This window comes from Ahaetulla prasina, chromosome 6 (assembly GCF_028640845.1).
Source record: "Ahaetulla prasina isolate Xishuangbanna chromosome 6, ASM2864084v1, whole genome shotgun sequence".
NCBI classification, from domain to species: domain Eukaryota; kingdom Metazoa; phylum Chordata; class Lepidosauria; order Squamata; family Colubridae; genus Ahaetulla; species Ahaetulla prasina.
The window spans coordinates 24,433,641-24,461,301 of NC_080544.1; the positions used below are offsets into that span (position 1 = coordinate 24,433,641).

At 38.9% G+C, this 27,661-nt stretch overlaps 1 protein-coding gene across 1 annotated transcript in view; it reads right to left on the minus strand.

Annotated features, from left to right (window-relative positions):
- The window catches only part of ADAMTS14 (ADAM metallopeptidase with thrombospondin type 1 motif 14), a 104,551-nt gene that overhangs the window by 69,289 nt on the left and 7,601 nt on the right, over positions 1-27,661 (minus strand). The window contains exons 3-4 of the mRNA XM_058189234.1: positions 16,704-16,860; positions 14,869-15,059 (exon numbers count right to left, since the gene is read on the minus strand). Coding sequence (XP_058045217.1) covers positions 14,869-15,059; positions 16,704-16,860 — 348 coding nt within the window. The remainder of the gene's footprint in view (positions 1-14,868; positions 15,060-16,703; positions 16,861-27,661) is intronic.

The window sequence follows — 27,661 nt, forward strand, 5'->3', positions numbered from 1 at the left end:
AGCCGGATTTTCTGGCAGACTTTTCTGGCAAGCTTGACATGAGCAACCTCACAAACTTCATCACTTCATGATCTTCACATGAATTGATATGCTTGACTTCACCATCAGCCCCAGAGGTAGTTTTTTCTGTACACTTAGGGAGAACTCCCAAAAGTAGATACAAAGACAATCTGGAGAAGCAATTTAGATCAATTTTGCTGAGCTTTCTGGAAGATGCAACTGCCTCAACGCTTTAAAGGTAAATGTAAAGGTTCTCCTCACACATATGTGCTAGTCGTTCCTGCCTCTAGGGGGCGGTGCTCATCTCTAGGATGTGGTGCTCATCTCCATTTCAAAGCCGAAGAGCCAGCACTGTCCAAAAATATCTCCGTGTTCATGTGGCCGGCATGATTAAACACTAAAGGTGCATGGAACGCTGTTACCTTCCCACCAAAAGTGGTCCCTATTTTTCTACTTGCATTTTTTACATCCTTTCAAACTGCTAGGTTGGCAGAAGCCAACAGGAGCTCACCCCGTTATGCAGCACTAGGGATTCAAACTGCTGAACTACCGACCTTTCGATCGACAAGCTCAGCATCTTAGCCACTGAGCCATCACCTCCCTTTTTCAATGCTTTAAGAGGTACCCAATTTTAACCAAAACATTTAAAATGCTTTGCAGAGCCCCAGGAACAAGTGAGGAACTGCAGGTAACAAGGAAGTGCTCTATGACTTTTTAAAAGGCCAATATTTCATAGGAAAAGATTTTGTAAAATAAAAGCATCATTATCTTTTAAGGTAGCTTGGCAACTTTAAGATGTGGGGACTTCAACTCCCAGAACGATGAATTCTTAAAGTTATAAAAACACTGCTTTATGCCATGCTGTGCATTCCACACTTTTAAACTTCTTAAGTGGGATTTATTTAAAAAAATAGAAATCTCTTTTAATTCTTTCAATTGTAATTCCACATTGGAATACTGTGAAAAATTAATGGATGTAGAATTCTAGGTTATTGACATCCATTCATTCTTCTAAAAATCTCATGAGCATACTTTATTTTATTTATTTATTTTCGTCAAGCATGTATTTTATGACAGATACAAGTATAAACATAATTATAAACACATGTAAAGGGTATGAACAAAAGAAAACATTAGGACAGGGATGGTAGGCACGCTGGTGCACTTATGCATGCCCCTTACAGACCGCTTAGGAATGGGGTGAGGTCTACAGCAGACAGTCTAAGGTAAAAGTTTTGGGGATTTGGGGAAGAAACCACAGAATCAGATAGTGCATTCCAGGCTATCTATCTATCTATCTATCTATCTATCTATCTATCTATCTATCTATCTATCTATCTATCTATCTATCTATCTATCAAACTAAAAGCACAACAACTTAATCAAGGACTAAGATCATAAGAAAAGTTATTCCATTTGTGATTCCTTAATCAAAAGTCTTCATCTGACTAGCAGATATGAAGTTACTGTAGTAAAATCCACACATATTCAAATATTGGAATAGAAAGGTACACTATTAATTCTTCACACAAATTATTTATTTATTTATTTATTATTTACATTTCTATACCGCCCTTCTCCGAAGACTCAGGGCGGTTTACAGCCAAGTTAAAAAGACATATACAAAAATTAAAACACAATATTTGAAATTTAAAAATCTGAATCCATAGGCCGAATATTAAAATAACAAGTAATAAAACCACCCATTAAAAATTACCCTTAGGCCAACCCTGCTCGGTGAAACAAAAAAGTCTTGAGCTCGCGCTTAAAGGCCCGGAGGTCGGGAAGAAGGCATAGCCCCAGAGGCAGTTCGTTCCATAGGGTAGGTGCCCCCACAGAGAAGGCTCTTCCCCTGGGGGCCGCCAGCCGACATTGTTTAGCTGACGGCACCCCGAGGAGACCCTCCCTGTGGGAGCACACAGGTCGATGGGAGGCTATTGACGTAAATGGCATTACCTGCTCTGAAAATCCATTATCCCTCATCCGTTATCTCTGATCAGACCCAATGTAGACACGTTACAAAAATATGTTGCATTTTCTGCACATCAAGGCATGCACAAAGTTTGATTTTCACTAATCAAATAACGATGAACAGATTGTATTGCTGTGTCAATCTCTATGTTTGCAAAGTATCTCACTTATTCACCCTAGATGTACATTTCCTGAGGGAGAGTTAAAACAAGTAATTATAAGTAAGTTTCAAGCAGCAAGTAAGGACAAATATTCAAAAGGTTAAATCAAAGAGTTTCAGGTTTTTTTAAAAAAAAGAATATAGATAAGTGCAACTGTATTCAAAGTGCATTAACTGCATTTTCAATATGAAAATATCTTCAGATGTTTTCCTCTCACAACTCCAAGGTAGTTTCCAAAGCTACATTTAATAAACTACATTTCCCAACATTTACATCATACTGATGTAGAAGTACACAAATGCTACAATATTCAGTATGAGAGAATGAGAACACAGGAATAAACTTTCAGAATCTACTTCTCCCATAAATGCTTTTTCTTTTTTTGGACATTCCCCAATTCTATCACTACCAGACAATTAAAGGCTTCCTTGCTTTCTACTCCCCTTGTTTCCAAGGTCTTTTTATGCCTCAGGCTGTTTAAACAAATATCTGGCACAAAAGAAGAGCTGACTGGAAGAATACCTTGGAAGGAAGAGTAATTGTTTATCCTGGATCAGTCTTTATTGAACCCCCATCACCCCACAGTTGTTCTTAATAATGAGAGGATGTTACATTTAGTTCAGCTTTTCATTGACGGCAGAGGAAGATTCAACTTTGTCAAAAGCTTGATTGATGAATACCCCAGATTAAATTCTTCCCTAAGGGAATTTAGTCCACAGTTGCCCCATTTGACAACCCAAACAGGAAGAAATTTAAGAGACTATGTATTGTCAACTAAAACCTGCTGCTATAATTGGATGTGCAAGAACCAGAAAGCAGGGGTCCTCAAACTCTGCTCCATGTACTGGCATCAGTCCGCGGCATGCCAGCAACCGGCCCAGTGGTGGGTTTCAATTTTTTTTACTACCAGTTCTGTGGGTGTGGCTTGGTGGGTGTGGCATGGTTTGGTGGGCGTGGCTTGGTGGGCGTGGCAGGGGAAGGATACTGTAAAATCTCCATTCCCTCCCCACTCCATGGACTCCCAGCAACTCCCAGAATTCCCCTACCAGGATGAGAATAGACATTTCCCAGAACGGCCTTTTCTCACAATGTATTTATCTGAGTTATAAGGGAAAGAAGATAAGCACGACATGCAAACTCCAAAACTAAGTTAATCAATCCTATTAATCTAGAGCAGGGCTGTCAAACTTCCGCCCCACGGGCCAGATGCGTCACGTGCTGGCCATGCCCACACCCAGTTTAGTGAAGGGGGGGGAAAGTCCTGATACGTCATGTGATGCCGTGACACCATGAGTTTGACACCCCTGATCTAGAGTACATTAGGATTAGCCTCAAGCAGACGCAATTTCATTTGGGCCAAAAGAAAGATACCCCAGCTACAATAATTCACTTTCCCCATATTGTGTGAGCTACTTGCTGAAGGATTAATTGTCCCTTCTTGTTCATCTGTGATTAAAATGAAGTCATAGAGAGGTTCTGCAAAGTTCGTACATAAAGAAGATCCAAATGTCTTTGGTTATTCATAATGTGGGAACAGAGGCAATGTGACTGATGGCAAACAATGGGTAAAACATATTTAACAGATAAGTGTTTAATTTGCATAATAAGTTAATGCCTATACAAGATGAATAAAAAATAAGAAATGCTGGGTAATTAATTATCTCAGATAAACACAGCACTCATTAAGAAACTAAAATTTCATTTGCAAGACAACAGAACATATTCCTTAAGTCAGTGGTGGAATTCAGCTTCTTTACTACCGGTTCTGTGGACGTGGCTTGCTGGGCGTGGTGTGGCTTGGTAGGCGTGGTAGGGGAAGGATACTGCAAAATCTCCATTCCCACCCCACACCAGGGGAAGGATACTGCAAAATCCTCATTCCCGCCCCACCCCAGGGGGAAGGATATTGCAAAATCTCCATTCCCACCCCACTCTGGGGCCAGCCGGAGGTGGTATTTGCCAGTTCTCTGAACTACTCAAAATTTCTGCCACAGGTTCTCCAGAACCTGCTGAATAGTACCCCTGCCTTAAGTGCACATTGCTTGTTTCTATCCTCAGTAACTGGATAGCTTAGCTGCACATGACAAACTGAAACCACAAAACCCATGCTTAGCAAATGTGGAATACCATAGTGTGTCTCCATTAAAACAAAAAAGAAGGTAACACTGTGAAACAGTGTCTTATTTACGTGAAATGTCTGACAATAGTGAACACCACAAAAGTCCTCCAGAGAGAAACTAATCTAAACATTTTTAGAGACACTGTGTAACTATAACAAAATATAAAAACACTCAACAATTAGCAACACAGCATAATGGTGACAAACCAAAGGAATTTCCCTATAGAATCAATGTTTTAACTTTGTAATAAAGCTGATCTTGTGTTTCAAAAACTATATATGGTTTTTTTATTACTGCCTTGCCATTTATTGCACGTTTCGACGAAGTCTCATTCATCATCTTCAGGCTGGTGTTTACAGCTTCGTGCTTCTAAAGCACGAAGCTGTAAACACCAGCCTGAAGATGACGAATGAGACTTCATCCATTTTTTACGTTGCCAAAGTTGAGAAAAACTGATCCACAGAAAGCTAGTCTAGGTGCAATAAATGGCAAGGCAGTAATAAAAAAAAAATCTACCTACTTGGATATTTCCCCAGGTTCTGATAGGACTCCAGATAGCCCAGCACGAATGTCTCGACCACTGTACAGTAAATAATCAGGCAACTTAATTAGTACTAAAAAGTACCAGTTACAATTTTCTCTTCAAGAGTATCACAAGAAGGTTTCCCTCCCACCCCCTCTAATCAGATTAAGGTGGCAGGAACCGCTAGTAGCTGCTTCGTGTAGACAAACAATGTGTAAAGAGCTTTATCCTTTCATTTGTAAACACAACTGTTAGGAATGTAATACATAAGCAATACCAGCACAGGGCTGTGCCACTGTGCTTGGAATTCTGACAATGATCTTACAACTGCTTCACGGAGCTGATCTAGGATGAATTTTGCTGCTGATCGTATTTGTGTTTTTTAAATTAATCGCAGATAGTTTTTATATGCTTCTACATTGGTTTTTTATTGATCACTTTTTTTCTGTCGCGAGCTGCCCAGAGCCACTTAGGTGAAATAGGCAACCATACATAGTGAATAAATATGCATAAATAGATGATTAAGGGCCTGGAGACAAAAACATATGAAGAATGGTTGCAGGAATTGGGTATGGCCAGTAGAGAGAAAAGAAGGACTAGGGGTGATATGTTAGCAGTATTCCAGTATTTGGGGCCACAAAGAAGACGGGGTCAACTTATTTTCCAAAGCACCTGAAGGCAAGACAAGAAACAATGGATGGAAACTAAGCAAGGAGAGAAGCAACCTGGAATTAAGGAGAAAGGTCCTAACAGTGAAGACAATTAATCAATGGAACAGCTTGCCTTCAGAAGTTGTAGGGGCTTCATCACTGGAGATTTTTAAGAAAAGACTGGATAACCACCTATCTGAAATGGTATAGAGTCTCCTGTTTGAGCAGGGTATTAGACTGGAAGACCTCCTTCCCAGCTCTATTCTGATTGATTGAAAATATAAATACATACTTACATACACAGAAATATTTCCCATTTCTGAAAATTTCAAAGTTTCCAGCTTCAGCAGGCTGCTTAAGCTACTAAGACAAGCATTTGCTTACTTTCTGGTAGTTCATATTTAGAGATTGAAACTCTCTGGCCATAAAATCCAGGCAAGCAAGTAAGGAAAAACTAATGCCCATAGCAGATTATTTTTTTTAATGAAAGTGGGGTTAAATTGTGAATGAATAGAATAGAATAGAATAGAATAGAATAGAATAGAATAGAATAGAATAGAATAGATTAGATTTTTTTTATTGGCCAAGTGTGATTGGACAAACAAGGAATTTGTCTTGGTGCATATGCTCTCAGTGTACATAAAAGAAAAGATACATTCATCAAGAATTCTAAGGTACAACACTTAATGATAGTCATAGGGTACAAATAAGCAATCAAATCATATTAGAAAACAGTCAGTATAAATCATAAGGATACCAGCAACAAGGTTACAGTCACACAGCCATAAATGGGAGGAGATGGGTGATAGGAACGATGAGAAGATTAATACTACTGCAGATTTAGTAATAGTTTGACAGTGTTGAGGGAATTAGTTGTTTAACAGAGTGATGGCGTTCGGGAAGAAACTGTTCTTGTGTCTAGTTGTTCTGGTGTGCAGTGCTTTGTAGCATCGTTTTGAGGGTAGGAGTTTAAACAGTTTATGTCCAGGATGTGAGAGAGGTCTATAAATATTTTCACAGCCCTCTTTTTGACTCTTGCAGTATATAGGTCCTCAATGGAAGGCAGGTTGGTAGCCATTGTTTTTTCTGCAGTTCTAATTATCCTGTGAAGTCTGAGTCTGTCTTGTTGGGTTGCAGAACCAAACCAGACAGTTATAGAGGTGCAGTTGACAGACTCAATAAATGAATAAACAAACACGTGGTGCTGTTCTGCCTGCCTTTTATTAGTCCAACAAGTGCAAAGGCAGCTAGTTTTAAACACTTCTGAGGCTTTGCCCAATATAGAAGAAAATGCAGCATAAATGATAAAAGCCATATTGGATGCTTAGCTTTTATCTCTATTAGAACAGTTGGTGGATTTACACTCCTGGAAGCTCTTCACCTAACAATTGATCCCAATCCCTTCCTTCTCTTCCCATGCAAAATGCCATGTGGATAGCCCTGCAACATCTGAACTTGCTTGTTCAAGGTATCATTCAAGACATTCACTTTTGAGATAGTATGCAAATAATTATACCCTTAAATACTGTACTTAACTGTCACAATAGGTATCCTGTCTGCTTTTTTCAAAGCAAAGACCAGCATCTACAGCACCACTTCAAATAGTCTAAACAAGTGTTTGTAAACATTTTCGGTGAATTGTTTGAAAGACCAACATATTTCTGAAATGTAAGGAAGTCCTAAGACTAAGATTTGTCCTCTTTTACCCCAGACGTTATTGTGCTCAAGACCAGAACATGTTGTGAGAGTCTTGGGTGCAAAACAATAGTTTCTGTTGTTTTCTCCAACCACAACAAATATATCATTTTTCTTCTATCTACTCTGATGAAGAGGACAACCATCATCTTCATCCTTTCACACAAAGCAGAGCTTCTGGAGTTCTAACAGTATTTATATCTCTTGTGGAGAAACTATAGAATTGCACCAGGGGTGAAATCTAAAAATTTTCCCTACCGGTTCTGTGGGCGTGTCTTAATTGGTGGGCGTGGCTTGGTGGTCAGGTGACTGAATGGGCATGGCCAATAATAATAAATAATAAAAATAATAAAGTATACAAAACTTGGAAGCACACCGGTCTACCTTCTTTAAAAATAGAGGCACCGGTCTACTAATTGCCTTGTTTTGGTAGGCATCAGTGTACCTTCTTTAAAAATAGAGGCACCGGTCTACTAATTGCCTTTTTTTGGTAGGCATCAGTGTACCTTCTTTAAAAACAGAGGCACCGGTCTACTAGCACCTACAGCGCTGATCAGCAGTAGTGCGGCCCTTTGAAGCGCGCGGCAGTCATTTAAGGCCGTTTGCAGCTATATCACCACCCAGAGCTTCAGGGACAGAGAAGAGGAACAGCGAGGCGTGGACGGTGTCGGGGGAAGGGATTTTTGCTACCAGTTCTCCGAACTACCCGCCCCCATCGCTACTGGATTGCGCAATCCGGTCTAAACTGGGAGCATTTTACCCCTGAATTGCACTCTCAGAACTACGCGAAGATGATCCAGTGAAAAAAATTGTTTTGAGGGGTTTCTCATCTTGTCTTTATCTTGGATAGCCAAACTCAAGACTTTCTGGACAATTTTCCATGCTGGGAAAGATTGTGATGGTCAAAAACAAGCTTCGACTGAAATGACCAACGTAACCTGCACATATGAGCATATACATGATTTGGGACTATAAATTTAATTCATTAGCATGCCTACATAAGAAAATATAACCAGCTCAGCCCATGTATATGTGTAACTTGCAATGGCAGGCAACAAGCTTAAATTTAACTCTGATAAATTTTGTAAGTACATTCGATTTGTGATTCCTTTATATGGGACTGTGCACTTACTAAATTACACCTTGGGTAAGGAGAATGTAGAAAGTTAGCACCCACCCCTCTCCTAGAAGAATGAAACATTTTGAGAAACATTAAAAAAGGCAGAATATTATATTTTCCTAAAGGAGTAATGGAGAAACATGCTCTTGGAGACAGAAAGCAGCCCCCACCTTTCCTAATAGCCCTCAGCAGATGTCAGCACTTTAGAGATAAAGAGATAAATAGCTGAATTCATAGGCAAAGAAAATGCTGCAGGCAGAAATTCGTTCAAGACAGGATATTCTGAAATTCCCTGCAGCAAGGTCTGAACAAAGGTTAGGATTAGCACTAAGCTACAACGGGAATTGCCCAACGCCCCTTAATTGCATCAGCAGTCAAAACTTCAACCAAACTTAGCTCAGACAAACATGACCCTTACATGGCCCTATTGGGAGTCTGACAACAGCCAATAGAATCCATGTTCTTGCACAGGAACAGGAAGCTCAAGTGCAGAGCCCAAGAGAAGATAAAAAAACCCCTCACTCTCAACTCCATGTGGTCAGCTACCCAGAACCCATGTGGTTCTGCTTCATCATTAAACCATCTGTTCAAGCAGCCTCCACGTTTCCAGTGTCTTTCTCCAGGCTTGGAACTGAACCAGATGGATATTTCTTCCAACAAGAACACTACTCAATGTTCCCACTGCATAAATCTCTCATTCATAGCTGCTCCTGAACAAAATCAGATAACTTGATGGTCCAAATATTATGTCTTGTTGGCTGGTTCTGGAAAAACTCCAATGTGCCCATTTCTGAATTGGGTCTGGTATTTCTTTGGAAAGATTGTAGATGTTAGTTCTCAGAAGAAAGGTCTGCTCTTGAAACAGTTTATCTCTTCACAAAGATAATCTGTAAATATTCTTTAAATGCCAAGTAGGGAGACATCCAATTCAGCTGAAGAGAGTGATGTTCTTCTAAGTGTTGCTTAATCTGCAGTCGCAATGAAAACTTTTGTTTCAAAGCAGTACAAACACTCCTTAAATAAAGCACAACAATTATCTGATATGAGTGCTTTAGTTATAACCTTGTCAATGTGACTATTTTAAAAAAAAACTTGCTTAAATCCATACTACACGTAGGTTCTCTAAGTAAACCACACATCAAAGGCAACAAATTGCCATGGGAACCCTTGAGGGAATATGAAAAACAAAATATATTTTGTATTTCATTGATGGGTTTTCAGTGAAGGTCTCACATGATTCCTTCAACAACACATCACAACACCTAGAAATCTAAAAGACTTTTAAGCCTCCTTGCTATCGGTGCTATAATTTCTGCTCACCCAGGGTGCTAGTTCATCAGCTCCAGTGGTGGAATTCAAATTTTTTTACTACCGGTTCTGTGGGTGTGGCTTGGTGGGCATGGTGTAGCTTGGCGGGCGTGGCAGGGGAAGGATATTGCAAAATCTCCATTCCCACCCCTCTGGGACCAATCAGAGGTGGTATTTGCCGGTTCTCCAAACTACTCAAAATTTCCACTAACGGTTCTCCAGAACCTGTCAGAATCTGCTGAATTTGACTCCTGATCAGTTCCTTTCTTCTTACAATCTGGCAGGAGATACTCTTGGTATGAACTAACAGGATTAGCATTCATTTGCCAGGCCTTGGTCACCTTTGTATTTGTGGGCAAGATTGTGATAAATTCTGAACATAGTTTTTCTCCTCCCTCTGCAAAAATTCAGGTCACTTGGGTTTAAGTGTACATTCCAATAAATTATTTCCTAATTGAGGAAGAAATGCCATGCAAAAGCTTAAATAAACTTAAATAAACAAAAAACTTACGTTGTTTTTGAGTAAAGTTAATATCTAGGATTGCTTATTTCCTGTACTAATGTTAAGATTTTCAAGAACTCTTTTATTTTTCCATTTCTATCCAACAAGATTTTTTAACTGATCGAATCTTAGAATGTACAATTAAAAACACAAATAATCCAAGCAAAATAAAAATATAACAAACCAAATTTCCACAACTGCAAGAGGCGAAATGACTTGTAAGTTTAGGGTAGAATCCTAAATAATCTACGAATTATTTTCAAAATAAATACTGAAGTTAACATCTAGCATTGCTTATTCCCTCTACTATGTTAAGATTTTCAAGAACTATTTTATTTTTCCATTTTTATCCAACAAGATTTTTTTGTGGATCAAATTTTAGAATAAGTTGTTATACACCATTAAAAACACAAATTATCATAAGCAAAATAAAAATATAGCAGAAACCAATTTTTAACAGTTGCAAGAGGCTTAAAGCCTCATGAATTTAGGGTAGATTTCTAAGCAATCAACAAATAGACTTCTCATATTATTTTCAAAATAAGTATTGAGATGCCCCACAAATGTCTTTGGAAATCTTTAACTAGTACTTTTTCCAACCAATTCTACCAAAGAAAAGGAAGCATATATTTCTGAAGGGAGGCTTAAACCATGTAACCAGGTTACAGAGCACAAATATAAATATTTACATATAAAGAGTCAAAATTCCAGATTTTGACCTTTTATAGGCAGGGTTAAATTCTTGCAAAATTACTGCAAATCATTGTGTGTATGTATGTGTGTGTGTGTGTGTGTGTGTGTGTGTGTGTGTGTGTGTGTGTTAAAAGATTAAAAAGAAGAATAGTTAAAAGGAAGAAACAGCTGCGATCACACATTGCTCCCAGAAGCACGAAGCTGAAGCCTGAAGATGATGAATGAGACTTCGTCGAAACGTCGCCAAGACACTTCCAATTTTACGCGGGAGAAAACCCGAATAACCAAAGGCCTACATACAAACACCCGCGAAAACCTCAGAAAACAAATATATATATATATATATATACACAGTATATATATAAGCTGCATTTATGTCTCACTAGTTCTAAATCACCATTTTGCTTTCAAATCTAAAGCATGCAAAGCATTGCACAACATTAAACTAAATGGATCTTCTGACTTAATTGCTTCCTTTGGTCATTAGTAAATTGATATTCTTTGATTATTAGTAAATAATGGTCATAAGTCACTTTTTTCAGTGTCGTCGTAATTTTGAACGGTCACTAAATGAAGTGTTGTAAGTCGAGGACTACCTGTACTTGAACCAATTAAAGCAAAACCATAATTTTTAATGGGGGCTATATAACCAGCTCCTACCGCATTCTGAGCTGGGCCCTCAGGGCTCTGTATCCCCATTTATTTGGCCTTAGGCATGTTTTTCTTTAAAAGAAACCTATAAGTTATTATTCTGCAGTTACTTTAGCAGCAGGAAAAAGCGAAGGCGGCCTTGTCAAATTCTGGGAAAAAGCTTCTTCAGGAGCTGCCAAGCCTTGAACAAATGCCTTTTAAAAAACACTGCTGCCCTTTGTGTGACATAACCACTTATGGGAATCCAGCCTAGAGAGAGAACTTCTGAAAAGATCACCAGCCTTGATGGATAACTAAGTAAGAAGGGCCTGAAGCTGTGGGTGTTCCCTCATCAAGTCTGCCAGAAATTTGACAAGGTTGCGAAAAGAAAACCTCAAAAACCAGAAACAAAGAAAAAGGGAAGGAAAAGACCTGCCTCAAAGCTAGCAAAGGAGATAATGGTTTGGTAAACGGTTCATTTTGTACTTTAGGCAAAGGTCATGTTTTCCTTATTTTCTTTTAGCTCTTTGAGGGAGATTTTGCCATCCCAAAAGGCCACTGAACCTCTCTTTCAGGATCCATCCTGACAGCATCCCAAATACTGACAAACTGAAATGCTTTCCCCACTGAGCGTGAACCATGAAATGGATTTGGAAATAATGTTTTGGATTAAACCTGACCTTTTTGGGCTTTCAATGGGGGAGGGGGGAGAGGGGGGACAGACAGCAAAACAATAATCAGCAGTGTCCAGAAAAGGAAATATTTTTCTTTCTGGAAAAGAGAAAACTCATTTATTGTTAAGATAGGATGAATACTCAAAGAAATTCATGCTGAAGGCTAGATTTCAACGTCATCTCAAATGTGAGGTGTGGGTGGATAGATAGATAGATAGATAGATAGATAGATAGATAGATAGATAGATAGATAGATAGATAGATAGATAAGATAGATAGATAGATAGATAGATAACTGTAGAGATAGATAGATAGATAGATAGATAGATAGATAGATAGATAGATAGATAGATAGATAGATAGATAGATAGATACTGTAGATATAGATAGATAGATAGATAGATAGATAGATAGATAGATAGATAGATAGATAGATATAGATACTGTAGAGATAGATAGATAGATAGATAGATAGATAGATAGATAGATAGATAGATAGATAGATAGATAGATAGATAGATAGATAGATAGATAGATAGATAAATAGATAAGATAGGTAGGTAGGTAGGTAGGTAGATAGATACTGGATAGATAGATAGATAGATAGATAGATAGATAGATAGATAGATAGATATAGATACTGGAGAGAGAGAGAGAGAGAGATACTGTAGATAGATAGATAGATAGATAGATAGATAGATAGATAGATAGATAGATAGATAGATAGATAGATAGATAGATTTATAGACAGACAGACAGAAGACAGACAGATAATATTTTTGTGTTGATGTTTATTCTAGTGTATCACCTTCATCTGGATACATGAATAGGTAATAAAGTGGACCATTCATCCAGGCAGAAACACATGATTTGTCCATGGCAGTTTTAGAATGTGTGACTGATAGAATAACAGAGTTGGAAGGGACCTTGGAGGTCTTCTAGTCCCACCCCTGCTCAAGCAGGAGACCCTATATCATTCTAGAGATGTGGCTGTCCAGTCTCTTCTTAAAAGCCTCCAGTGAAGGAGCACTCACAACTTCTGGAGGCAAGTTGTTCCATTGGTTAATTGTTCTCACTGTTGAGAAATTTCTTCTTAGTTCTAGGTTGCTTCTCTCTTTGATTAGTTTCCAACCACTGTTTCTTGTCTTGCCTTCTGGTGCTTTGGAAAATAGGTTGAATCCCTTCTTCTTCATGGCAGTCCCTCAAATATTGGAACAATGCTATCACGTCACCCCAGCCCTTCTTTTCTCTAGGCTAGCCATACCCAATTCCTGCAACCATTCTTCATGTGTTTTAGCCTCCAGCCCGCTAATCATCTTTGTTGCTCTTTTCTGCATTCATTCTAAAGTCTCGACATCTTTTTTATAATATGGTGACCACAACTGGATGCAATATTCTATTCTTCTTTTCACTGGACTATGCATTCCCTACTCCAAACAGCCAGAAGGAAACAAGCTAAAGCACATGCTGGTCACAAATAAGCACTTACATTCCATCACACTTGCCTCTCTGATATACGTTCATTAAAATCATCTATCTTGGAACGGTAGTGAAAGCCGCATCATTAGTTTTCATTGCTGTGTTGGGAATTCAGACTTAAAAACACTATCATGTGAAGCTGATTTCACTCTTTTTAGACTGCAAAAGGACAGCTGCTAGGGTTGAAAACCCTAAAGGCAACTCATTGGGTAAAGCAATCCCACAATAAATGCTAGGTATAACGTAGCAACCATAACAGAATAAGTACTCCCTACCGAACAAAACAAAAATCCCAACATTACAACCCAATAAAAAAGCATCCCAGGAAAAGCCAAAGAAATTAATCCTGAAGAAATCGAGGCCCCCATCAGCCAACAAAGTAGGAAGCTCAAAGTAAAAAGAAGTTTAAAAAACCAACATACTTGGAGGTTTGTTTGAAATATGATACTGTACATATCTTTATACATATACTTTCAATATCTACAAGAAAAAAAATGAGGGAAAAGGTCTATGAATTCTCCTCTCCCTTGACTCCATATTTTATTGAAATCTTTAAAAAAATTTAACCTTTAATAAATAATTGTGGGTTTTTAATAGGCAAGACATAATATTGCCCAATGAATCCAATGAATGCCATGGACAACTTTCATATATTTTGATATAGGTTGGAAGAAAGTTTTAGCTCTGGCCACCCATACAAGAATGACTCCGTCACTCACCCCCAAAACTGCATACAATATTTATGTTATAATCCCATTTAAATGTTTTTTTAAAAGCAGAAAGTTCCATGACTAAAGTTGTAACTGCTCCAAAGCATGCAAAACTCTTTAATATCTCCTCCTCCCCCCCAAAAAAACCCACAATATCTTACAATCCTGTTATACTTCACTGACGTAAATCCTTTCCTCGTGAATGCTGTGTTCTATAAAACATCTGCCCAATTTATTTATTTGTGTGTGTGTGTGTGTGTGTGTGTGTGTGTGTGTGTGTGTGTGTTTTGGAGTACCAAATAGGTATCAAATTTTTCGTGCAGCCAAGACCTGAAAATACGTTCCGGGCATAGTACATGCTTTGAAGACATCAGGGAAGGCTGCAATGTGTAATACCACATTGTCATGCTATGCTTCAAGATATTACATTATGTACTATGACTTCATCCCGGATACATAGATTTTGAGGAGACACATCTGGCCTCTTATGTGGGCAATTAATGTGGAAATCTTCCCTGATGCTCACACCAGGAAGGCTGTGCGATCACACTCAGTCTGTGACTATGCCCACTTCCTTTTTACTTTCCTTCCCTCCCCTTCAAGACACAAAACACAAGATGAAAGAGCCTCACTATGTTCATCAGGGTGAGGACATAATTCTGGACGTGCTCCTTCCCATGGAACCGTACAACCGAATCATCCACAGCCAACAGGACCTCTATATTGTAGTCATCCTTCTTTGCGTGTCGCCTCTTCCTCTCTGCTTCACCAATCTGATCTTCAATTAGATTCAGAGCTTGGGGGAGCTGACCCAAGATGAAATCTGGAATTAGAAGAGTTAAAAACAAATGACAGCATTAGAAATGAGGAAATAGGAGCGCCTTAATAAGCCTGATAGTTATCTTCAAAATGCATTGAGCCAGCTCAAAGGGAAGAACAAGATCTAAGCCGTTAACGTTATACTACCTACTGTTACAACATTCTGCTTGCAGATTTGAAACAGAGCAATAGAATCAATGCTAGACAAGACTCCAGTATTCTATCATCCTAAAGATATAACTTAGGATATCTTCTATCCTTAGCATGGGATGAAAGTGCTAACAGTGGAACCTGCACATTTTCCTTATTAGTGTTGCCTGTCCTCTCTGTTATTACCCACCTGATCACAGGATGAAATTATCTTTTTTCAAACCAATACAAAAAATTAGGAAATTGCCCAACATAGATTTACCTTTTGGAGTAGTAGATAGGACAATTAATCTTTTTGCTCCTGCTATAATCTCAAATCAGAGAAGCAACTACCATTTGCAACATTAGCACTTAGCAATAGCACCATGATTTATGTACTGCTTCACAGGGCTTTACATCCCTACCTAAGTGATTTTACAGAGTTAGCATATCTGGATCCTCATTTTATCAACCTTGGAAGGATGGAAGGCTGAGTCAACCTTGAGCCAGTCAGGATCGAACTCTTGGAAATGAGCTAAATAAGCCTGAATTACTATATTCTAACCACTGTGCCACCATAGCTCTTAATATTAAAAGAAGCTTCATTAAAAATTGTAAATGTGAGTGGAACGAGGGCAAAATTCTTCCATACCCCACCACAGGGGATTGAGGCTAATGAATAAACATAAAACATTCAAGAGGTGAAAATAATCACATTTTGATCCTACAGGTTTGCAAAGCCTTAGTTTTTAACCATGGTTTGTTGAGTAAATCATAACCATCACGAAAGCTAATGTCTCTCAGCCCATTACAATTCGTGGGGAAAATAGGAGGCAGAAACATTAGGTATGTACATTGTTTTGCCTAACCAAAAACAAAGGCAGGGTAAACATTTTAAAATAAATAAAGAGTAGCTGGATTCAGACATCATATATAACAGGGGTATCAAACCCAAGGCCTGGGAGCTGGAGCCAAAGCCAGCCTACAAGTTTCTTAGATCTGGCCTCGGAGCTGCCCTGGAAACAGCGAAGGACTGGCCTGCGGTGCCTCTGCCAATGAAAACAGAGCTCAGGAGGGCCCACCCACGGCCCTCCCGAGCTCTGTTTTCACTGGCAGAGGGTTGCAGGACACCATCACAGCCAAAAACGGAACTCAGGAGCCCGTTTTCACTGGCAGAGCACTTGGGCCACCACAGGCACCCCTGAGGCGAGTGACGTCGAGCTGGCCATGCCCACGCTGGCCCCCTGAGGACAAACACAACCCTAATGCGGCCCTCAACGAAATCGAGTTTAACACCCCTGATATATAACTATAAATGATGCTTTTCAAACTACAGAGCTAGGGTTATACAGCCCGCTAACTCAAAAACCAACCAAACAACACATTTCTCTCAATGCATCTTTGCTTTGAGACATTCAAGAACAAGTACACCTTCTTTGGAGACTGAGATCAGGTATGAATTCTGTACAGTCTCCTAAATAAGATGTACATGTCATTGCGTTTGTTTCCTCAGTCATACCTTCGTTATGGTAATCTTTGAATGCTTCTGCTCTGTCTTGTCTGATAGCCGACCTGCGGTACACCACGTGAGCTCTCCCAGCCTCTTCTTTCTCCCACTGTCCTCTCTCCAGAGGCTCAATGAAAAATTCTCCATTGTTTGTTCGAATGAGACCAGCCTGGAAGACCACAGGACAAAAGAATGAAAGAAAAATAAAATATTTATTATGTTATTTTCTTGTTGATTAAATAAGAAATTAAATATTGGTCATTGTGAGGATCCATATTATGCATATCCAGGAATTTCTGCTAATTCGCCATGTTCTAAAGACAATACCTAGACACACCCTTGAACTTGCCAAAGGTTTAATCATTTTTCTTGTTATGTTATTTTCTATCACAATTCAACAATGTAGCAGTTGTGTATTCCAATGTTTTCTTGATGGAAACAAACACAGACAACGTGCAGTTTGATCAAATGTCAAAAGCAAATGTCCATAGCCATGTTTTTATTAATTTATCATATTTATATAGCAGTCTACATCACTTTGAACTTTGGTGCTGGAGAAGATTCCTGAGAGTCCCATGGACTGCAAGGTGAACAAACAAGTCAGTCCTAGAGGAGATCAACCCTGACTGCTCCTTAGAAGGTCGGATCCTGAAGATGAAATTGAAATACTTCGGCCACTTAATGAGAAGGAAGGACTCACTGAAGCAGTAGGCGTGAGCTTAAATGGACTCCAGAGGATGGTAGAGGACAGGAAGGCCCGGAGGAACGTTGTCCATGGGGTCGCGATAGTTCCGACACGACTTCGCAACTAACAACAACCATATCACTAAATAAGAGTAGGTGGTGTACAATCAACGAACAGTTAAAAACAACCATTAAAATCTATTAATAGCTGAAATTGCAGGTGTGAAAAAATTCAGGATACAAAACTTTGGTTCTTCAGGGACATTTAGCATCGGGGGATATTATTAATAAATCATGAGTTAATTATCCGATTATCAGGGCTTTGTGCCAATGCAATTCTTGTTTCCAATTTATCTATATTGTTCTTAGTGTGGATTTAAGAACTTCAGGAACTGAAATATTAAACTTCATCTAAGTTGTACTCAGAAATGACTTTCTAGTTTCAGTTCATGACAGCTCTATTATTCAGGTTTTTAAAAATATGTCAGAAAAAGCACACTATAGAAATGTTAATGAGTAACATCTTTAGGCAGAAGTCACTGCATAGAATAACATATTTTAAGTAGAAATGTTAGAATGAATTGAAATAGCTGAAATCCAAATGGAAAATAGCTGAAATGGGAGGCAGGTCAAATCGTACATTGGCTGCTAACATTCACAATGCTGACTTAAGCTATCACTAAATCTGCTTGGTCACCAGGCTCTTTCACTGCATCTGTTGGTTAGGCAAAAATTCTTTTCTAACACATAGTGGTTATATCCTGGCCTTGTTAAAACAGAAAACTCTATGACACCAAGACAAGCCATATTACTATACTTGGTGACCTCCCATTTATCATTATTTATACATTTATTTATTACTTCAGTATTGCCTACACATGCCAGTATGTGTACTGTTTGCTGAGGCCCTATAGTTATTAAATTTTCAGTGTCATTTGTTGGTGTTTCTATATTACCAAAGACTGATAGCCAGCATTATTTACACAATAAATACTATATACTATTATTAATTGTGTATTCAAGCTGGCTGCTGTTGATCCATGTAGTAGCTGAACCAACAAAACTACAGTATTTTAGCAGAGGTAGACAGTATTATGTCATATTACAATAACTTTGTGTGTGTGTATGTATGAGTGTGTGTGTGCCAGACATGGGGTTTCCTTATATGTTTGCTCCAGTCATTTTAATTCTACTTTCACTTTTATAATATGAACACAAGAGAATTTTGTTCTTTCACACATTTGGATAAGGTGCCATATTCCCTTAAATCAGCGTTTCTCAAATAGTGGGGCGCGCCCCCCAGGGGGGGCGCGAGGCTCCGTAAAGGGGGGCGCGTTTGACCTCGGCAAACAAGCTAAGCCCCGTGTTTATGTCTCTGTATCCAATCAAAGAACAACGGGAGCATCTGATTGGCTGTCCAAAACCCTTGTGACACGAGCCTGTCGGAGCCATCTTTAGTGTGGGACTGCCAGTACATGTGACTGCACATGCTCCTCCCTTTCAAGGAGAAAAACGCCTGAAAGAAAGTCGCGCGGGGGGGCGCAAAAATTTTTTTCTTCTTCCTAGGGGGGCATGACAGAAAATAATTGAGAAGCACTGCCTTAAATATCAAGCTTTTGGCGATTGCCTCAAGCCAAAAATATCTCTTCCACGCAGGGGTCTCCTGGAGCCTTTTTAAACAAGATTTATTGATACGAAAGTAACAGAGTTATAAATATTTCAGCAACTGAACTACTTCCATCTTAGAACCAACGTATTTCCCAATACACTAGGGTAGAGGCTTTTCATTTCATTCCAGTGGTTTTTGTCAGGCGCAAAGAATCAGGATCGTACATTAGAATGCAACATGGAAGATTTATCTAAGCCTGTGCACAAGATTCTAATCAATCAATTGGTGCCAGATAAAAGTCAACAGAGTTCAGGAGGGGTTGAATTTGGACTGCTTGTGGCAACACAATGACTCTACGCTGCTGATGCACTTCACTCCCTCTCCAGCTCTGCCTGCTCTTCTCCTACAGCTTTCCTGTAAACCATTGAAAAAATAATGTTTTTCACTTATAACAGAGAAGCCTTCAGGTGGCTGTTTATGAAACCATCTCCTGGATCCTTATCAATCAAGCATTACATCCAATCAATTATTTTACAAGAACATTATATGCTACTGTATTAGATCATGCAAGTGGAAAGCATCACAGCAGATCTAAGAAGTTTTATTAGTAGCATATACCAATTGCAGTTATAGTGACATCAGGACCCAATATGCCCATTACAAAACATTCACAAGCTCATTTCTGTTGTTATTGACTAAGTATTTTAATTTAACAAAACTAACTTTAACTAAGGCAAACTACTAATAAGCTAATCCTAACCGATCTTGGAAATGAAATCCACTCACCCCAAAAAAATCAGAAATAGGTTGAGTGTATTCTAAGCCAGTTACCCATTCTTCAATTGCCCCTCCCCCAAACACTTAAAAGGTCATTAATTACAAACACACATTTGGGGAATGAAACATTCAGTTCAATATCAGCACCCATCATGGTAAGTGTATATTTCAGCAAAGTCTGCTGTTACCGTCATTAAGTTAGAGCTTATTGAGGGCCACTGTGCTAAGCAGAACTTCAGATCTGCCCAGCAAATATATATAGTATAAATATAGCATAATATATGTAAATTATTGAGAATGTTATCCTTATATCCTGCATGTAGACACTAAATGAAGAAGGCATGCATAGGGCAGTCCAATGTCCACATGTCACCTTCTCCCAATGATGTGCTCCTAGCTAGCCCAGATCACAGAATTATTGATTTTGCAATTAGCAAACTTAGGCCCAACACAAAACAAATGCAGTATTCAACGACAATGAAAATATAGCATACAAATTTAATAAATCAATAATACTTTGCTTATATTCCTTCTGAATATTCCAGCAAATTTCATATAAACTCTTTTATGAGATTACTTCTACCACTACTCTCAGTTTTCTCCTTTAATTCAAGAGCAATACATTTTCCTACAGAAAAGAGTAGTGATAAAAAGCTAACTAGGAATCTCAGACTTGTGATGAAACAAGTGATAAATCAAAGCAACCAGACAAATCTTTGTTCTTTTGAAGATTTGTCATTGCATTTTGATGATTCTTTGCTATAATCCCTTCACTGAAATTAAAACTGTGATCACTGTTGCATAATGGGAGAACTATCTATTAACTATTTAATGAAAAATATTCCTCCTTACTATTTTAGCTCAGTCTTACAATAAAAGAGTGTCTAACATAATGTTTTTGCAATGTAATAGAAATATTTACTGGGAGTTGGTCAAGGCAAGTTTTTATCCAGCTGCAGATATGGTAATACAGTATTTGTGCAGACTACAGTAACTTCCCATCTTTTAATCAAAATACAGTAAGTTCTCATTACACTATAAATGGAATAATCTTTGGTGTGCCAATTGGTTTCATTTAAATGAGACATGCAAAAAAACAACAGCTCAGAATGTGAATTTGCCTAACTTGCAAAATGCTAAGTTCCACCAGCCCAGAAAAAAAAAACACCTTTGGTTCAAAATTTAAGCTAAGAATATTGCAAGCTCATTCAGCCAATTGGTTCTTTACTCTTGTCTTTCTCTATGTCAGTAATTAGGGAGATTATGCTCCAATAGGCTTTTAAGATATTACTATATCCTACAACAAGAAAGAACTCCAGGAGTCTCTGCAATGTCTACACCTTGATCTGGACTAACTCTATAGGTAGACCTAGTGGTGAAATCCAATTTTTTTTTACTACCAGTTCTGTGGGTGGGGTGTGGCTTGGTGGGTGTGGCTTGGTAGGTATGGCAGGGGAAGGATACTGCAAAATCCCCATTCCCACCCCACGCCAGGGGAAGGATACGGCAAAATCTCCATTCCCATCCCACTCAAGGGGAAGGATATTGCAAAATCTCCATTCCCACCCCACTCTGGGGCCAGCCAGAGATGGTATTTGCCGGTTCTCCGAACTAATCAAAATTTCCGCTACCGATTCCCCCAACTGCTCAAAATTTCCACTACCGGTTCTCCAGAACCTGTCAGAACCTGCTGGATTTCACTCCTGGGCTGACCTCAACCTTGAAAGCCAATTTCTTATTGTTCTCCTTATGCTACACAAAATCAAGGTATGGTGACTCTGGGAGTATTTATTTATTTAAATTTATATGCAGTCCCGCTTCAAATTATTCTGAGTTTCTTTTTCAAGCATCCTTCAATCTCCAGGCTGTGTAAGTCCTTATCAGCTATTTTATTACTTTCTCAGTGTCACTGTAAAATCCTTTACAGAAGTCAATTGATTTGCTGGTGTAGGTGATCAATCATAACCTGTCATGCAGAATTATCTTCAAATGATCAATTGCATTTATCTTTGAATAAGCAATGTACCAATGTTTGCAACATAGTCAGCACATAATTCCAAATCAAATCTCACCCTGCTATAAATCCATTCTATATACATTTTAATCCAGACATGTACATGCGATGGTGCAGTTATGGGCCACAATGGTACAGTGGTTACAGTGTAGTACTGCAGGCTACTTCTGCTGACTGTCAGCTGCCTGCAATTTGGCAGTTCAAATCTCACCAGGCTCAAGGTTGACTCAGCCTTCCATCTTTCCGAGGTGGGTAAAATGAGGACCCAAAATTGTTGGGGGCAATATGCTGATTCTGTAAACCACTTAGAGAGGACTATAAAAGCACTGCGAAGCGGTATGTAAGTCTATTTACTTAGTACTAATTACAATTATTTTGATTACCTTCACAAATCCCCCTGAGTAGACTAAATGCTGTCATAATAAAACAGTTCTAAAAATAATCTTCCTAAGGAATATATTACGATATAAATTTGCTTAAATACAAGAGTTTGAACTTATTAACATTTATTCTTGGAACAGTATCTCCTTTTCACTTATATTCACACATTCAACACTGCTTATCTCTTGGTACTTTTTAGTTTAACTTACTTTCTCAAGAAATGAAATAGGAGTCCAGGAATGTCTATTACTAAGTCTGGATGGCAGAAACCAAAACAGATTTCCAAATAATTATCTTTGCTACTGGATAAATCTACCCATTAAATTCACAATTCCCACTGGATGTTGGATGTTATTCAAAAAATAGCAAGTATTACAATGCCTAGCAAATGATACAATGCCTGGCCCAGCCTGCTGAGATCTTGTTTCACATGCCAATATGTTTTGCAGGCAGGCTGTTTCAGAACACAGACAGTGCTTTAAATCCATTGCACAGTCCGCAACCTTTTCTTAAATTGTTTACAACTTCAAATTCACGATTCTTTCAAGATTTGAAAAACATTCCGCAGCAGAATCAGAAAGTCAAAAGCCGCTTTGCATCCTCTTTCTTTGCTAAAGTTCTGTCCACCTTGAACTTAGGGCAGACCTTCCTGAAGAGAAATTTGGCAGCTGAGGGAAGTGGATAAGTTACCAAACCAAGGCAGCTCAAACAGGGGAAATTTGCCAACAAACTAATCTCAAAGTTGACTCTCCATGCCAATTTCTCTTGATATTTGAAGGTGCTATCTAAGCAAACTCTGCAGGAAGTTTTGAGTTAGTATATGACTGTGCATTTGGCTGCCTGGAGGTTTTATCTTGAGACTTCTCCCTGAAGCAAAAGAGGAATCTAGATATTTAGTTCTCTTGTGGTCTGCCAGCAGCCTGTGGAGCTGGCAACCAAGTCAGACAGGGATGAAAATGAGGAAGAACATGGACCAGTCCTGGAGGCTGGGGAAGGCCAGATGAGGGCTCTGCATTGGAGGCAGAGGTGGGGCCAGGGCCATCTGGGAGTGATGTGTGGACTCCGGAGCCTCCAGAGGCTGACAGTAGTGAGGCAGAGGAACAGGAGGAGCCTGTTCTTAATGCACACATGAGAAGAGCTGCCAGAAGGCAAGAACAGCTGAAGCAAAGAGGATGACTCGGGCATAGAGCCAAGAGGTGATTGGCCCCTCCCATAAGGCTTAAAAGACCAGCAACGGCGTTTGGGCTCTTGGCCGGAAAGCAAGGTTGATAGAATTGCTCCTTGTCTTGCTGCATTTATTTCTTGTCGGCATCTTCTGCTTTTGAACTTTTGCCAAGAAAAGCCTTTGGCAGTTTGCCTAATTAGACCAATGTTGGTGATAAGACTGAAGAATTGTGTTATGAAGAATTTGCTTTGATTTAGCTTGGACTATGCTGAGAATGAGTTAATTCTCAGCTGTTCTAATAAAGACTGTTTGTTTTTAAACTGATTGCTATTACTACTACCTACTTGGGCCTGTTCTAAGTTCTAAGCAGTGATGCAACAGTGTTAGTGACAAGGAGGATTGGAAATAAACTTGTTGGAAACTTTATTGCATTAACATTTTCCTACTAAGCTCCTTTGCTTACTTCCTAGTTTCACGCGAGATGCAGGGCATCAGACTTTTTATACTTATCATTCTTTTTAACTTGCTGTATTTTGTATAAATGAGTCCCATCCAGGGGTGAAATTCAGCAGGTTCTGACAGGTTCTGGAGAACCTGTAGCAGAAATTTTGAGTAGTTCAGAGAACCGGCAAATACCACCTCTGACTGGCCCCAGAGTGGGGTGGGAATGGAGATTTTGCAATATCCTTTCCCCCAGGAGTGTGGAGGGAATGGGGATTTTGCAGTATCCTTCCCCTGCCATGCCCACCAAGCCACGCCCACCAAGCAACACCACACCCACAGAACCAGTAGTAAAAAAAAATTGGATTTCAGCACTGGTCCCATCTTTCATTATTTTTGTCCATACAAAATGTACGTCTATAGGTAATCTGCTCATAAGTGGCAAGTAATCAGGACTTCAATCCATTGAGAGAATGTGGCAATATATTTATCTTTCCAATGGGAAATATTAGTCTTTTGGCTATAATTAGGACACAGAGAATTCATTTATCTTGCCTGGTTGTCAAATTCCAAGTACTAGGTATGTAGTTCAAAAGAATAGAATCTGAAAATTTTAGCTTTTGATGCACAATAATGTTTTCATAATCCACTATTTTCTTCCAAAATTTAATATAGAAATACAAAAGTGTTGCTCTCTAAGGCAGGACTAGAACTCACAGCCCTGGTTTCTAGTCTGGTGTCTTAATCACTAGACCAAATTGGTTCTCATGAATTAACTTAGCCTTCAATTAAACTCAATTTTAATTTTATATTTTTAAGCTCTACTTTCATGGACATCTAATTTAACTAATGTGCATTGTTTATGATTCACAATTCTGCTTTGATTCAATTGAACATACTTGCACCACATTTAAGTATAGATACAGATCTCCTTCCATCCAGTGTGTACTCCACCCCATCTCTTTTCCTTTTTTGAAGCATCTTTTTTATGTTTGAAGTCCGGGAGTAGGGAATGTTCTGCTAATGCATTCCAGAACAGTACTATGTAAACTAAACTTTAGATAGAAGGAACACAACCATCAAACTATAAAAATGGCCGTCTGAATTTTTCCACAGAAGCATGGATAAAAGCCAGTTTCTCCACAGAAGTTTACTGATCTCACAGCAATAGGATTTGCAAAAGGATGGATGTGGTGGGAGAAAAGAAGTGATCACACAATCCCCTTTAATGTAGATCAAAGCCATCAAATGCTACTCTAACTTTACTGCTGTTGCTACCCAGAAAATCCAGCTGAGTCTTTGATTAAGCGCCAGCCCGTCCAAACTATGCTCCAGAAATCCGTACCCAATGAAAGCTAATTTAAAATTTCACATCTGTATTATAGATCATTTACAACAAGTGAGATTTCTCAGGAAAATAGGATAATACCACATCTCCTGCAACTCTTAAACAGAAATGTCATTGCTCTTGTTCATTTACAAACACAAAAATGCTTTATATGTATAAAGAAATGTGGTTGAAGGTTGTATTAGATGTGGTTGAAGGTTGTATTTTAAGTATATTTACCCATGCAGTAGACTGTATTGCTATTATCCTTCTCATCTTCATTACTATCTTGTCTTATTGGTATCATTATTATGATTGTTATTACTCTGTTGCTTTGCATGTACATTGAGAGCTTCTGCACTGGAGACAAATTCCTTGTGTGTCTAATCACACTTGGCCAATAAAAAATTCTATTCTATTCTATTCTATTCTATTCTATTCTATTCTATTCTATTCTATTCTATTCTATTCTATTCCTATTCCTATTCCTATTCCTATTCCTATTCCTATTCCTACTCTACTCTACTCTACTCTACTCTACTCTACTCTACTCTACTCTACTCTACTCTACTCTACTCCACTCCACTCCACTCCACTCCACTCCACTCCACTCCACTCCACTCCACTCCACTCCACTCTACTCTACTCTGGAGTCTTCTAAATCAAGAAAGCTTGGTTGATCTTCTCTGTTTAATCCATGTTCAAAGTCACATAAGACAGTAAGCAAATTATAAAATTATTTATCCAAAATCCAATTCAATCTTGCATATTTCTACCTGACAAGTTAATGCTTGCTGTGATAAAATTACCCAACATACTTCTGGAAGATAATCAGATTTTACTTTGGCACATTCTACAAGGAATGAAGTTCCAAAATTAATGATTACCCAATGCTAACATCCTGATGTTTAGTAAAGTCTGGACACCACTACTGGTAGTCCTCGACTTACAACAGTACTTTTAGTGATTGTACAGTTACAACGGCACTGAAAAATGTGACTTATGACTGTTTTCCATAGTTACGACCTTTGCAGCATCTGCATGTGATCCAAATTGGGCAAAGCTCACTTAACAAATGTCTCACTTAACAACAGAAATTTTGGGCTCAATTGTGGTCGTTAAGTTGAGGACTACCTGTATTTCCTTTAGACTTAAATAAGCCCGTGTATATTAATATAAATATACTTATACTAAAAGTTTCATTATAAGAAGTTTATAGAGAAGTGACTTCAGTACGACTTACGATGTCGGTTGCTAAATGAGAGAGTTGTTATGTGAATTTTGCCCCGCTGTACGACCTTTCTTGCCACAGTTGTTAAGTGAACCATTTGCAGTTGCTAAGTTAGTAACATGGTTGTTAAAGTCGTTAAGCGAATCACTTGCAGTTGTTAAGTAGGTAACATGGTTGTTAACTGATTCTGGCTTTCCCACTGGCTGCTTGTCAGAGGGTTGTAATTCTAGCATATAAATAAAGACTTCTGTATTTTTTTACAGTATTGGCTGTTGCCACTTTTTCCACTGTGCCCCCCTGCAATTGCCATATGAGCCCAAGAAAAGATGCAGTTGCTTTAAAGAGCTAGAGGAAGGCACTATAATTGTGTTCTCATGCAGTCCTTTTCCTAATTATTTTCAAAGAACTTTATAGTTATGATTTATCATACAGTCAGCAGGTGCTCAGACTTGATTTGGCATTTTTATTCACCTATCAAGTTCTTCCTGTTGTTGTGTGATGTGTTAATTATTATTATTGTTCAGCGCACAGTCAGCCAGATGTTCAGACTGGCTTTCGCATTTTTGTCCACCCAAGTCCTTCCCAAGGACCTGCGATATTATTATTATTTTATCCCGCCTCTTTTGTATATATTTATTTTGATCAACTCAAGATGGCAAACCTGCCTAATATTCCCACTTATTTTCCACCACAATATTGTACAAACTAGATTTTGCAATTTACGTCGCTTCTTATGCTAATCTTATTCTGATCTCGGAAAACAATTCAAGGTGTGATTATTTCAAAGGCTGCACATCTTTATTAGTCCACACCAGAGGTAGGTTTCAACCGGTTCTGACCAGTTCTGGAGAACCGGTAGCAGGAAATTTTGAGTAGTTCGGAGAACCGGTAAATACCACCTCTGACTGGCCCCGCCCCCATCTATTCTCTGCCTCCCGAGTCCCAGCTGATCAGGAGGAAATGGGGATTTTGTAGTAACCTTCCCCTGGAGTGGAGAGGGAATGCAGATTTTACAGCAGCGGTTCTCAACCTGTGGGTCACGATCCCGTTGAGGGTCGAATGATGATTTGGTAGGGGTCACCTAAGACCATCAGAAATATGGGAAGTATACTTGCGAGTCAAAGAATCGCGAATTCGGCTTCAGGCGCAATGAATTAAAAAAGAGAGAAATCTTTGCTCTGATGTCTCCCTCTCAAGCCAGCTGCAATCACTCCCAATCGCTAGCCTAATCTGGCTTCAGACGCGATAAACTTAATAGGGGAGGAGTCTCCACTTTAATGCCTCCGTCCTCAAGGCAATCGCAAGCAGTTCAGATCGCTAACCAATACAGCTTCAGGCGCG